We start from the raw sequence: 13,724 nt of genomic DNA, 5'->3' as shown, positions 1-13,724 counted from the left end.
TCATTAATATGATACTGATGGAATTTTAAGCCTTGTAATACTTCTTCTTCTTCTTCTTCTTCTTCTTCTTCTTCTTCTTCTTCTTCTTCTTCTTCCTCCTCTTCTTCCCCCTCCTCCTCCCCCTCCTCCTCCGGGTCTACAGGGTCTTATTACATAGATCAGACTCATACTGATCCTTCCTATTTTCATATCCTTTGTCTTAATTAACAATTATTGAGCATCTAACATATGACAGGCACTAACTTATAGCACTTTTCATGTTTTACATAATTTAATCCTAGAGGGTAGACACCATTACTATCCCACTCTACAGATAAAATAATGCATCCAGAGAGATTAATGTACCCAAGTTTATCTGGCAACAAACCACGTGCTTCTAATGTTATTCCCAGTGACATCTGATTCATAACAACCACACATTCTCAGGGTCAGTATGAAAGTGAAATAAACTATTTTTTGGCAGAACTGGGAATTGAACTCAGACCCTTGTGCTTGCCAGGCAAGTGCTTATTCTACTGAGCCATCTCCCCAGCTCAGTGAAATAAACTATTAGCTGGATGTGGTGACATGTGCTTGTAGTCTGAGCTCTTTGGGATGCTGAGGAAGGATGATTGAATTTAAGCCCACCCTGGACAACTTAGTGACTTAGTGAGAGTCTGTCTCAAAGTCAAAATTAAAGAAGGATGAGGATGTAGCTGAGTGCAAAGGGCTTGCGTTCAGTCCCCCATATTGAAGGGGAAAAAGTCACCACTGGTGGATAGTCATTGGGGATAATTTTGACTTCTCAGGAGACATGTGACAATAGCTGTGAACATTTTGGCTGTCATCATCACAGAAGTACTACTGGAATCTCATGGGTAGAGGGTAGAGATGTAGCTAAACAATGCACAGAAAAGTCTCGCAGCAAAGAAGCAGCCAGCCCCAAATATCAGGCTGAGAAAAACTGCCCTGCCTTACTACTAGCTACGCCGCGTCCAAAGCTCCACTCCAAGCCTCTGCACTTCAGTTTCTCCTCCCATCTTTCCAGCTCACCCCTCTGGAATGACCCTGCAAAAGACCTTCAGGCCTCCTGAGGTGATGCATCTGCTCATCCCTGCTTCTCACTATCACTTCGTCTTTGTTTTTCATTTAGTCCATCTAGGATTCTAGGGCTCATCAGTATGAACCCCTGCTTGAGGCCATTCTCGGCTCCCTCAGATCTCCCTTCACAGGACGTTTCAAGAGGATTGTCTTCTGTGACCCCACTTGTCACTTCCCCACTCACTTGCTCTGTAACACCTCAGTCTGGTTTACATTCCCGTAATCCTCTGATCCCGTCCCACACGGTGCCATGAGCCACCATGTTGCCATCCAATGGACACTTTCTTCCCTCTCCGGCTTCCCCTGTCTCTGTTGAATTTAATGCCATTAAATGTTCTATCTTTCTGAAAACACCCTCTTCTCTTGGGTTCTGGGATTTTCCCGTTTTGCTGCCATCTCTCTGGCTAATCTTCCTCAACAGTGTTCCCCTTTCTTATGACTTCTTAATGCTTAAAAATCACAGTGCTGCCTTCACCTTGTGTTTGAGCTTCAGACTTGGGACACTTAGCTGCCACCTGGGTGGCTTGGCGTGGATGCCTAACAGTCCTTCAGGTTCCACTTAAATCCACTTAATGGATCTCCTGGGAACACCTTGGCTGCCACTCCCAAACCCAGCCCCAAGCTGGTTGACTCAGTGCTCCATGTGTCAGTAAATTATCATTTCTGATGCCCAGAGCAAAAATGTAGACTTCACCCTTGAATGTTCTTCTCCTCATCACTCCCAACCTCTGATTCATTGGCATATTCTGTGGGCTCTTCCTCCAGACACTGAATATAATCAAGTTTGTCTACACCGCTCTGCTCCCATGATCCAAGCCTCCCCCGCCCTTCCCATGACTAGAAATAGTAACATTCCTAGAGCTCTCTGGCTTTTACATTGTGCCCCTGAAGTTTATTCTCTACCTAGAAATCAGAGTGGTTTCTTTAAAACAGTCTGATTGTTTTCATGACAGGTGCAATGAGAAAAAGTCTAAATTTTTTGACCATGTCCTATGAAGCCACAGGTAAATGATTTTGTTTTTCCCTAATCTCGTCCGCATCTCATACAACCCCACCCTTTCACAACTTTATACTTCCTTCTCAAATACATAACCTTCTCCTGCTGCAGGGCCTGGAACATTCTGCTTGGAGTGTTCTCCTCTTGGTGCCTAAGTCTTCTACTTCCCTGTGGCCGTCAGGTCTCAGCACCAAAGTCACCTCTCTAGAGAGATCTCTGTTAACCAACTCATCCGAAGAGGCTTCTTTTTGGTTAAACTGTATCATGCTGCTTGTTTATTTAAAAATCTAAAGTTCAGGGCCGGCCAGATAGCTCAGCAGATCAAAGCACCTGCTTAGGTAGACACAGGGGCTAGGGGTTTGATCCCCAGCCTGCCAGGCCGGCCCTGCACCCAGGGCGTGCTGAGACAGCAAATGAGACTGGGTGTGGTGGCGCGTGCCTGTAATCCCAGCACTTGGGAGTCTGAAAACAGGAGAATCACTATGAGTCCAATCTGTGTAATGAGACCCTGTAGACCCTGTATAAATACATTAAAAATAAATAAAAAATTTAAAAAAATCTAAAGTTATCTTCTTTATTGTGTACGTGGCTATTGTCTATTCCTGTAAGCCTTCCACATACACTTGTACATGCGCGCGCACACTGAAGGAAGGCCGAGATCTTGTTCTCTGCCGAGCCTCCGGCACTTAAAACAGTGACTGGCATGTGCTAGACTTTCAGAGCCTGAACTAATGGACATCTGTCCTTGTCCCTATTCTTTTGATGAGGAAACAGAGCCAGGCAGATTAGGCAACTTGCCCAAAGCCACACACAGAGGAGGTCATGGAGGTGAGCTCAGTCCTACACAAGGATCATTTCCCAGACAGATGTCCCCAACACCCCTCCAGGGCTCTACAGACCTCCCAGCAGCATCTCCTGCAGCAGGTTGTCGATCTTGGCCATGCCAAAGAGCTTGATGAACTGGATCTGCTCAATCATCTGCCAAGTGATGCTCTGCAACGTGGGCAGCAGCAGCAGCAGCTCCCCAAAGCGGCCGCGGGAGTCATACTGGCGATCGTTGATGTAGTCCTCCAAGCTCACCTGGACCTGTGAGCGCAGCCGCTTGATCTTGCCTGGGTCACTCAGCCCCTTGGCATCTGCAGTGGAAGGGGATGGCAGGGAGGTAGGCAGGGGCCCGAGGTAGGGCCCAGGCTGGGAGACTCAGTGACCCAGTGCTGCATGGGGACTTGACAGCAGCGCTGGAACAGAGATTCAGAGTATTCAACAACCACAGCACATGAGCACAGGTGGTGCCTTCTTAGATCTGGATAAAGACAAGTTTGGCTCATGATTCTTCCTAAGATACCAAGTGCAGCAGTGGGCAATAAGAGACAGAAGGTGGAGGTCTCAGGAATAGACCCAGCAGGGCATACTCATCTAACACATAGAGCAACTGAGGCATGAGACAAGGAAAGGACTCGCCTCAGGTCATAAGGCCAGTTGTTGGCAGAGTCATGGGGCTGACCTTGATTTTCTGACCCAAAGTGGAGGCCCCATGAGCCAAGCCCAGCATGCACCGCCTCTGCTGCCTATGACCAGTCTCCCTTTCCCTGCCTGCTGCTGCTGTCATTTCCGATTCAATTGGAGATTCACCTGCTCCAGGGAGTCTTCTCCGCCCTACCAGCCTAGGTTCGCATTATCTGTCCTCGTGCCCTACATGTCCTTCATCACTGCTGACCACACAGGCTGGAATTATCTCTCCCACGAGACCATGAGCACTGTGTGAGCAGGCACAGGTCTCCTTTTGCCATTTGAACTGAGCAGCACACCACAGACTCAAACATGGTCAATGTTTGTTAAATAGATAACCAAGGAAAGGATGGAGACAGGAAGGAAAGAATGAACACAAAAAAAAAAAAAATCTAGTGAGTAAATCCTACATCTTAGCCTAATACTTTTTACTTTTTGTACTTTAATCTCAACTGCCATAAAAATAATTATGAACAAAGGAAGTGCCAGAAAGTGTTCGTCTGTGTTTCTAATGGACTTTCTCCACTGCCTATGTTTATGTACTCTGAGTCAGTCAACAAGCTTTCTTGAGCACTTCCTACATACCAGACCTGGGCTGAGTCTCCCGCCTTCCCAAGCAGGCTGGGGACTCTGACTCAGCACCATAACCCCACACTAATCCCACATGTGTTATTGAGGGGTCTCTACCTGCCCAGCCTCATGCCAGGCCAGACTCTCAGCAGAATCAGAACCAGAAATCTCACCCTCCAGGAAATGGACAATAGTGTGTGGAATGTAAGAACCTGGGCTTGAGAAGGAGCTCAATACACATGGATGAGCATTTGAAGTTCAAGTCAAAGCATTCTTATCTTCTGGTTTTGTGACCCTGATCAAATTGATCATCACCCTGCACCTCAGTTTCCTTATTTTAACAATGAAGCCCATAGTGATGCCTACTTCAGTGAGTAAGATAATCTTCAGAAGATTTTTAAACTTTGAGCAAGCATTGAACAGACAGTGGTCATGTTTTTTTTTTTCATTGCCGTTCTTACCAAAAGTGATCTGTATGTGGACAGTGTCCAGCACACAGTAGGTCCTCTCTTACATGTGAGGGGGTGGATATGAGCCTTTAGGACCATGGTACCTCAACACTGGGGAGTGAAAGGAGGCTTTGCACAATGATAGGACTACAAGGATGTTGTGTTTGAAAGGCAGGTGTAGGGTTGGAGATATAGCTCAGTGGTATAGTGACTGCCTAGGAAATCCAAGGTCTTGAGTTTGATTCCTAGAAACCCCCAAGAAGCAGATATAAAAGTCAATAGATGGAATGGGGAGAGGAGAGAAAGTCTAACAGAGGGCCTGGGGGTATCAGGGTCAGGTTTGGACAGTGGTGGTGAAGCTATAGCACGCATGCCACAGTGGACCATTTGTGTCAGTGAACATTCTAAAAGGCTCACCATCACTGAGTTAGGAGATGAGAACAGTACCTGGGTCGAAGAAGATGATGGCTTTGAGGCAGGCATACTCATTGTCATCGATCTGCAGCTCCTGGAAGGGCAGCACCAGCTCGTCAAGGATGCGAATGGACACTCGGCTCATCTCAGCCAGTTCCGGGCAGTGCCGGGGGACGATGTAGTCATTGCCTGGTGGATTGGGAAGGAGAGAGAACGGCTGATCACTTCAGGCTGAGGTTTGCAGGCGGCAGTGCAGCTGGTGTCCTGCAGGAGGACCTGTGGGGTCATCACACCCATTTCACAGATGACGAATCAGAGACTCCGATAAGAAAGGTGCCTGAAATTGGCTTCTAGTAGAAACTTAGCTTTTCAGGGCTCCTTTCGTATCACCCAAGATTCCTTTACCAACATGACTCAAGACTGGGAACATTCAAGGGCCACTAGGGAGGAACAAAAACACCAAATTTAAGGGGCCTGATTCTGGAGCTAGAAACCATTTGTTTAGTGCTGGGATTGAACCCAGGGCCTTTGAATATCCCCAGCCCTTTTTTACTTTTATTTTGAGATGGGGTCTCACTAAGTACTTAAGTTGCTGGGCTGGAACTTGCAGTCCTTCTGCCTCAGCCTCCTGGAATGCTGCGATAATGGCGTGTGCTATCAACATAGCACTGTTGCACTGCATGAATACAGCACAGCTTCTGGTACAGTGTGTGTTCCTGGCCTCCTCTTGGTCCTACTGTGGAAAGAATGGTAGACTGCATGGGCACTCCCAGGAATAAATCTGACTGTGTTCTAACTTGAAGGCTGGGGAAATTTCATTCCTTGCATCCATAATTCCCTGCATCTGGGTTAGGATCCAGTTGAGAACTGAGTCCTCTTTTGGCGTCCTCTTTTGGTAAGCCTGAGGACGGGGCCACGCTTGATCTGGTCCTTTCACCCTGCATCCAACCACAGCGACAGCTTTCGCTCCGGCATTCTCTGCATAGGGCATGGGTCTCCATGGGGACCCATCTGGGACAGGCAGCCTCCTCACCCAGGAGCAGCACATCCTTGAACACCATGGACCGCTTGGTGGCTCCCAGCAGAAGGTGCTCACCCGCGTGGGCTCTGAGCAGGGCCACCTGGAAGAGAGAAGGGACAGAGTCTGGCATCTGTCGCCCTGGGAAGGCTGCTTCCGGCCAACTCAACAGTCCTAGGAGGGACAGCTTAATGCTCCCTGCTGTCCCATTTGCCTGAACCATGAAGTGTGTATCATAAAACTGCTGCCTTCCTCCCATGACTGATGAAACTTGGCCCCTGGAAAGGAATGAGCACAGCAGAGACCCTCAGAGCTCGGTGGCTCCTGTTGACTCTGCCCTTGCACTCCTGGGACCTTGGGCCTTGTCCATGTGCCTGGAGCAACTGTAGGCAACATACTCTGAGCACTCTTTTGAGCAGAAGCTCAAAAGCTTTCATCCTATTCTCAAAATATGCTGTTAAGCTATGTGTTTGAAAATTGTGGACATCACACTCCTACCCCTGTATCAGTTACAGAGACTTATGAAAGGTGATTTATGGAAACAAATTAGTAAGCTCGACTACCAGAGATTCTGCTTCTGGATGTGTGGGGAGCAGGAGCAGCCAGGGATCTGTGTTCAACAAACTTTCCAGTTGACTCAGAAGTTCAACTGATTTTGGGAAATCACTGTTCCAGGAAATCTCCAGGGTATCTGTCTACTTGGCGTTGTATGATTCTAGTATTCAGAGGGAACATTACAGAAATTTGGATGTGGGTATTATTTTTCAGAACTGGCTTGCCCCAAGGCCCAGGTTCAGCAGAGACAGTGGCCAGGGCCCTTCCCTATGGGAGGAGCAGCAGCCTATGAAGACTGAATCCCGAGGCCAGGACTCGACTGACACAGGACACTGCCTTGCGTGTGAAATTTGCCTGAGCACTTGCGTGAGGACTAAAGTTGGGCTGGACTAGAGCACCTAGTGTGTGAAGTGGGGCTGGGAAGTGGAAGTTCTTTTGCAATATGGATGAGGAAGGTTAAAGTTGTACTGTTCCCTCCTTCATTTGATTCTTCATTCTTTTCATTATCACATGCCAAATACTTAGTAAGTGCCAGACACTTCTAGACAATGGGCACAAGGGTGAAAAAGAATGACAAGGTCTCTAACCTTACAGAACTCATGCAGGGTGGGGTGACAGTACATAAGGTAGGAAAGAAGGAAATAGGACAGGGGTGATAGTGCTGGGAGGGAGGGAAGTAGGGAGGGAAGGAAGGAAGAGAGGGAGGAGGGAGAGAGGGAATGAAATGGGAAGGAAAGACGGAAGAAGTCTGTATGGCAAAGGGCAATGGGACAGGGGTAACTGTGTTATCTGGGAGACCAGGAAAGGCTTTTTCTAAGGAGGCTGTTATAAGGTATGGAAAAACTGTGGCATATAGTAAGTTTCAGTACCTATTCGTTGGATAGATGGATGGATAGATGGATGGATGGATGGATGGATGGATGGATGGATGGATGGATGGGTGAGTGGGTGGGAGGAAGGGAGGGAGACAAAGAAAGAATGAATGCACAAGGCAACAGCTTGTTTTCCTCTCCAGATCCATCCCCTCCTGGCCAGCTATGTGTCCTTACCCCTTCCATTGTCCCATAGCCAGAATCTTAGGAGGAAGGCTTAAAAATACAAAATGTAGAGACTTGGAGATGCAAACCCAATCTCCCCAAGCAGTGCAAAGGGAAGCAAGGCTGTCAATGACCAAACACTTCAGATCATCCAGGTCCTTATGCAGAGTTCCAGCCAACCCAGTAGCTCCCAAACTTCAAGACGAAGAACCCAGATTCAATCCCAGCTCCGAGGCCATCTCGCTCTGTGCTTTTGACTGCCACTTTCTCTCCCCAGTCTCAATCCCTTATCAGTCGTACGTAGCCTTCTGGATCTCAGTGGACTGATGACCACGAACCAAGATGCGCACAAACTTGGCAGCTGCTTTCTACAACAATGTCCACTTCACTATAGTGTCCTTTGGAGGACAATGTTCCCAGGTCTCTGAGGTTGGGCAAGATGGGCTACTTGTACACTATGAATGGGTCCCTGCGTCCATCTCAGACATGGCAGTTGTGCTGGGGGGTGGGAAGGCAGGGGGTGGTGGCGTTAATGATTGTCCTGTGTTACTGGCTACCCATCACTGCCCTCTGAGAATGCTCTGAGCCCCAGCCAGGGAGGTTTGGGTGGGAAATTGAGGTTAACAATTGCTCAGCTTGGGGGTATCTTGTCCTGCTAAGCCCCTGGGAAGGAACAGGGGGGATTAAACATTAATGCAGACTCTCCAGCAGAGGAACGGGGGCCAAGGCAAAAAGAGCTGGGGAGAAGGCAGAGGCAGTTTGGGAAAGATCCCTGCCCTGTCAATTCTCCTAAGGAAGGGAGGAATCCAGGGAAGAGGTCTCTGGTCCAGCCACAGGTGAAGCTGAGGAGCAGCCAAGCCAGGATTCTCCTAGGACAACCACTGGCCAGCCTCACAGTGGCCCCAGAGGCTGTCACCAAAGGAGCTTGGAAGACCCTGGTTCCACAGAGAGCCAGCTGGCTGGCTGTGAGTCTTCTGGAAGCTTCCAGAGGCCAGTGTCCCGGGCTTTCAGTCTCCTGGACTTCCTCCAATGCGGCCAGATGGCTAGGCCCAGCTGTCCTTGGCCAGGTGGGAGCACGTACATGGAGGCCAAGGGCTGCTCTGGCCAGAGCTGTCACATGCAGTATCTCAAGGGCTCCCCTGTCCCCAGACATGCTACCCCTCCCTAGTCCCTCTCCCCAGGGACATGCTCCAGAGAAGGTACTTTAGGAAAGAAAAAGCTGAGTTATATCATCTTGGTGGGCACAAAGGAGAAACCAATACTGGGGAGGCCAGCTGTGGCCCCACTATGTGCATTCCACTATCCTGTTCTTTTCACACAGACTCATTACCCTTCCTCTGCAGAAAGAGTTGTCACCCTTTTTTTTTTTTTTTTGAGTTATCACCTTTTATCTATAAATTAAATCCTCTCTTTCTGAAGATTCTATAGATTTCCACCCCCAATCTGCTGTAAATACACTCAGTCTCAGAATACGAATATTCCTCTCTCTTTTGAGGGCTTGCACTCTATTTCTTTGGTAAACCTTACAACATTTTTTAAAAATCCCTTTATGCCTCTTTTTAATAAATGGTAAAAAACAAAAAAACAAAAACAAACAAACAAACAAAAAAAAAAAACAACCAGGTGCATCCTCAGTCTTCCCAACAGCACTTTGAATTAGATAGTTCCCATTTGGCAGATAGGAAAACAGAGAGGGTCAGAGAGAGGAGCAACCTGGCTAGGGACCCAGGGAACTGGCCCTAGAGCCAGAGCTTCAGCCAATCTCCCCATCCCTGGGCCTGGGTCCCTGTCAATCCCCCAGGAGAGCTATGCAGCACTGGGGTGCGGAGTCAGAACTTTGAACTTCAAAGCTTTCCTGACTAGTTCCAGTCCCACCTGTACTGGATATCAGGTCTATGGCCTCAAGTGAGTGACCCTCTCTATCCATTTCCTCACCTCTAAGATGGGAAGAATAATAGTATCTACCTCACAAAACACTGGAGGATTTAATGAGCTAATATTTCAAATTTAAACAATCCGGCCACCTATGGGTGTTATGTGTGTTTTGTTGAATAAGTCAACCAGTCCATCACTGTATAATATCCCAGAAGGACTGGAAGGACTCAGGCAGCCTCATGTTCTGACATTGCCCACTGCGCATGCCTGCCCTCACCTGATCATCCAACGGGAGCTCACAGAAAGCCGGGATGTACTTGGCCCACTCGACCAGCACCAGCAGCTGCTCCTTCATAGATTCACACACGTCTGCGATGTTGGCAATCTTCTTGGCCCGAATGTCACCATTGATTCCGGAGACAGGGGAGGTGATCTGCGCGATACCAAGAGAAGTGCTGCAAGTGGCAGCTTCCCACTTTCTGTCCCGGGCAGGAAGCCTGCTCCCTGGGAAGTTTCCCTGTGTGTACTTCTAACTCTGAAGAAAGCCCATTGGAAAGAAGGGAGGATCCCAAGACGGAGGAGGAGAATCCCTTATGGATTGTTACTGTTCCTGCCTTCTCCTCCCCCAGCCCCTTAGAGCCCCAGGAGTCCTTGTCACTAGTGAGGCAAAAATCACCACCCTCTTCTCAGGTCACATAGCAAAGGGTTGGCTGAACCCCATTTGCCAACTGGATCCAGTGACCTTCCGCTTCCCTGGGGCTCATCTCAGGCCCTCAGTGAGAGCAAAGCCCTGCTTGGCTTGTGAGTGAGCTGCCAGATGAACTGGACAGTGCTGAGAACCCCAGACTGAGGGTGAGCTCTGTCTTGGCTATTGAACTGGCTAGGACATTAGACTCAGTTTCCCTGATGTGGCATCTGAGGGCCCTTCCCTTTGCAGCTCCAGGGCCTGGCTGGAAAGGGTGAGGATGGAGGAAGCGAGGGACATGGTGGATGGGGGTGAGATGGTGGCCCATACCTGCTGGGACAGGACCTCCGCCTGCAGCAGTGCGTTGATGGAGGGTAGGCTGCTGTCCTCGTAGCTGGACCTCCGTGTGCTGATGCGGTCCCGCTCATTCTGGACAGCTACAAAGGGCAGAGAGAGAGAGAGAGAGAGAGAGATGAGGGGAAGGGAAGCAGAGTAGGGGAGGTGTGGAGAAAGCTCTACCCTGGGGTGTCCACAGCAAGGGGGCACCCACAGCATGGAGCCCAGCTCAGTGTGCAGGCAATAGGGAGCTGCAATCTAACTCAGCCTTCAGGAGGGCTTCCTAGACACCAGAGCAGCCCTCTCACAGTGGGGAGCTCCTGCGGGCATGACTGGCCCACGCCCAGGGGCATGGATGACAGCAGAGGGCTGAGGCAGGGTCTGGAGCACTGAAGAGGGCTCTGCCGAGGTCACAGATCTTCGGGAACCCAAGATGAGGGCCACCTCCACAGGGGTCTCTGGCGTCTGACCTTGACCCTTTGGGCTGAGCTCTTCTCAGTGTTTAGGAGACTGTTTCTTTCTAAGTGAAAATGTACAAGAAAAAAAGCAAAAGAAACAGCTCCAGATGACACAGAGCTGACCCAGGGATTCCTGAACACCAGGCAGAAGCTGTGGACAGGATGACCCGGAGAACTCACCTGCCTGGCAGCCTGTCCACCACATTCCTGACTCAACCTCCCAGTCTGCAAGGTGAGACCACCTCCCTCCTGGCCTGTGCTGACCACTCTTTTAGAACACAGCAATCAGGGCCTCTGGCCCCGCAGACCCCAAACTCAGCATCCATCCCCATCTGAATCCAGGCCCAAGATATCAGACAGCCTTTCCACCATCTGGCCCACCCCAGGCATCTACAAGGCTACATTGGGAAACTAGGATTTTGCTGAGAGGAAGGAGGGAGGAGAAGGCTGCAGAAAGCAGGACTCCTTCCAGGAATTTGCCCCTCATTCTATGCTGGTGGAATAGTACCTTCTTGGGGCCTCCCTTTCCCCACCCAGAGCTTTCTCCTCAGCCTGCTCCCTCTGTTCCCTCTCATCCCAGGACCCGAAGGTGGATTATCCTAGTCCCTCCAGCCAAGCCTGAGTCTTGGTGCAATCGCTCCCCTCTCCACATTGGCTTACACCCCACCTGTCTTCATTAATCCTTACAAAATGGGCCCAGTATCCCCTTGGTCAGCCTGCCAGGCGCCCCCTGGTGGAAAGGGGCAAAAGGGAGGAACCCAAGATGAGGGCCACCTCCACAGGGGTCTCTGGCGTCTGACCTTGACCCTTTGGGCTGAGCTCTTCTCAGTAGACAGAAGGACCCTCCAGATACACCTTGGAGCTTGTCCTCTCTGCCTCTCACCACCCCCTTTGTATCAACATCCACTCAGTCACTCCATCCCTGCCCAAATGGCTTCTTTCCTAAGAAGCCACATTCCACCTCAGAGCCTTTGCTTCTGCTGTGCCTGCTGCCTGGAGTCTCCTTTCTGCAGGGCTTAATTCCCCTTCCTCATGTCACCACAGAATGCCACTTTGTCAGACAGCTTCTCCTCCCCTGCTCTGCCAGAGCAGCCCCTCTTTCAGACTCTGCCCCTTTGTTCTGCTTTATCTTTCTTCAAGAAACCTATTGTGGAGTTATTCGTTAATTTCTTAGTGCTTTTATCTCTGTGACACAGGAAACTCCAGACAGCCAGAAAGAGCACTCTGGCTTACTGCTGTCACCCTGGAACCTAACATAGCCTGGGGCACAGGAGGCACTGATGAGGCCCTGCTCACTCTTGCCTCACCAACACCCATGTTCTCCATGGAATGCTGACACCCAGCTGTTCAACTTCCTGTTAATTCAATACATTGTTAAAAGCTAAGCATAAAAGTCAGTGGGGTACAGTAGAGATGCCAGGCAGGGAAGCTCCCTTCACTGCTCCCCTGCCCAGCCCACCGCACCCCTCCCTGGCAGCAGCCGCACCCAGCAGGGCGCCGGAGGAGGCAGGGAATGAAAGGGCCACAGTCAGCAGCTGCGGATAGGGCTCCTCAAGGTTGCTGGCCTTATCAGTGCCCAGGGAGAGCTCAGTCACGGAATGATGTTTTCCAAGTGTTTGCTCAGTATTAGCAGGGTCGGGGACCTAATGTAACTTCCATTGAATATTAACTGACGCAGCCAGAGGCACAGAGAGATGAGCCTGTTTTCCTAGAGGACCCCAGTGAAGTCTGGAGTGCTCAGCCAGGCTTCCAAGGAAGGGCTCATTAGACAGTCCTGGCCTGTCACCAACCCGCCTCTCCTGAATCCTCTGGGCTTCCGATGCTACAATCTGGATATTTGTTATGGGCTTGATAATGAGGCCAGGCAGGCATCCATCTCCCTGTCCTGAGTTACAGGACAGAATTCTCCACCTGCTATAGTTTCCCAGGCTCTTGGGCTTCTTGCTCAGTAGTCTTTGCCATCCAGAGAAAGTCATTCCAGTCACAGCAGGGATATCCTCTGACCACAGCAGACCAGCCAGTGGAATTTGAAGCCCTCATGGAAGTGGAGAGGAATTTCGGAATCAAGGCCAGAACATGCCTCTCAAAGGAATCCCCACAAGTTTTACTCCAGGGAGCTTGCTGCCTGCTCAGCTCTGAGGGGTCTGGGTTCTAGAACTGACTCCGCTCCACTCCTACCTGTGAAGTGGGGTGGGGCTTAGACTTGATGACTTCTAGACCCAGCTGGGTGCTGGGGGAGGTGGGGAATGAAAGGGCCACAGTCAGCAGCTCACACTTTCTGATCTTCAACAACCACTTTTAGATTCCAGTCCTCAAATCTTCTGGTGGGATTCACCATTAAGGGAAAGAAATGAAAATGTGTCTCAACTCTTCTAGTCAGTGTGGCTTCTACAGACTCTCACTTGTTCCCATCAGGCTGAGCAGATGCTGGGGACTGGCAGACTTGAACAGTGGAGTTAGCAAAACCCCGCTTTCCAAGGCTCGGCAGCAGGGGCCATGGAACACTGCGCTATTGTGACCCAGTTTCAAAGCTAGCACGTACCATTGTCCTCTGGTAAAACAGGCATGAAAATAAGCCCCAGTGTTTACCAGCCCACTCTACTCGCCACCAGGGGATCTGCTGCTCTCCTGGTAGAACATCCCTTTTCTTGGCTTAAGAGACAGGAATCTGTTTTCAAGGTCAAGCTAGGGCTGAATGGTCTAGGACTCCTCGCTTCACCCTAGGATCTGGGACCTGGAGT

General features: G+C 49.9%; 1 protein-coding gene across 4 annotated transcripts in view; it reads right to left on the bottom strand.

Moving 5' to 3' along the window:
- Positions 1-13,724, bottom strand: part of Hnf4a (hepatocyte nuclear factor 4 alpha) — a 35,857-nt gene that overhangs the window by 5,126 nt on the left and 17,007 nt on the right. For all 4 annotated transcript variants that reach the window (XM_023714939.1, XM_023714940.1, XM_004630929.3 and 1 more), the window contains exons 4-8: positions 10,520-10,626; positions 9,782-9,937; positions 6,053-6,140; positions 5,053-5,208; positions 2,977-3,213 (exon numbers count right to left, since the gene is read on the bottom strand). In XM_023714939.1, the coding sequence (XP_023570707.1) occupies positions 2,977-3,213; positions 5,053-5,208; positions 6,053-6,140; positions 9,782-9,937; positions 10,520-10,626 (744 nt within the window). The remainder of the gene's footprint in view (positions 1-2,976; positions 3,214-5,052; positions 5,209-6,052; positions 6,141-9,781; positions 9,938-10,519; positions 10,627-13,724) is intronic.

This window comes from Octodon degus, unplaced genomic scaffold, assembly GCF_000260255.1.
Source record: "Octodon degus isolate 3935 unplaced genomic scaffold, OctDeg1.0 scaffold00037, whole genome shotgun sequence".
Lineage (NCBI taxonomy): Eukaryota > Metazoa > Chordata > Mammalia > Rodentia > Octodontidae > Octodon > Octodon degus.
The sequence above is the reverse complement of the archived record's forward strand: the minus strand, read 5'-3'. Positions and strand labels throughout refer to the sequence as shown.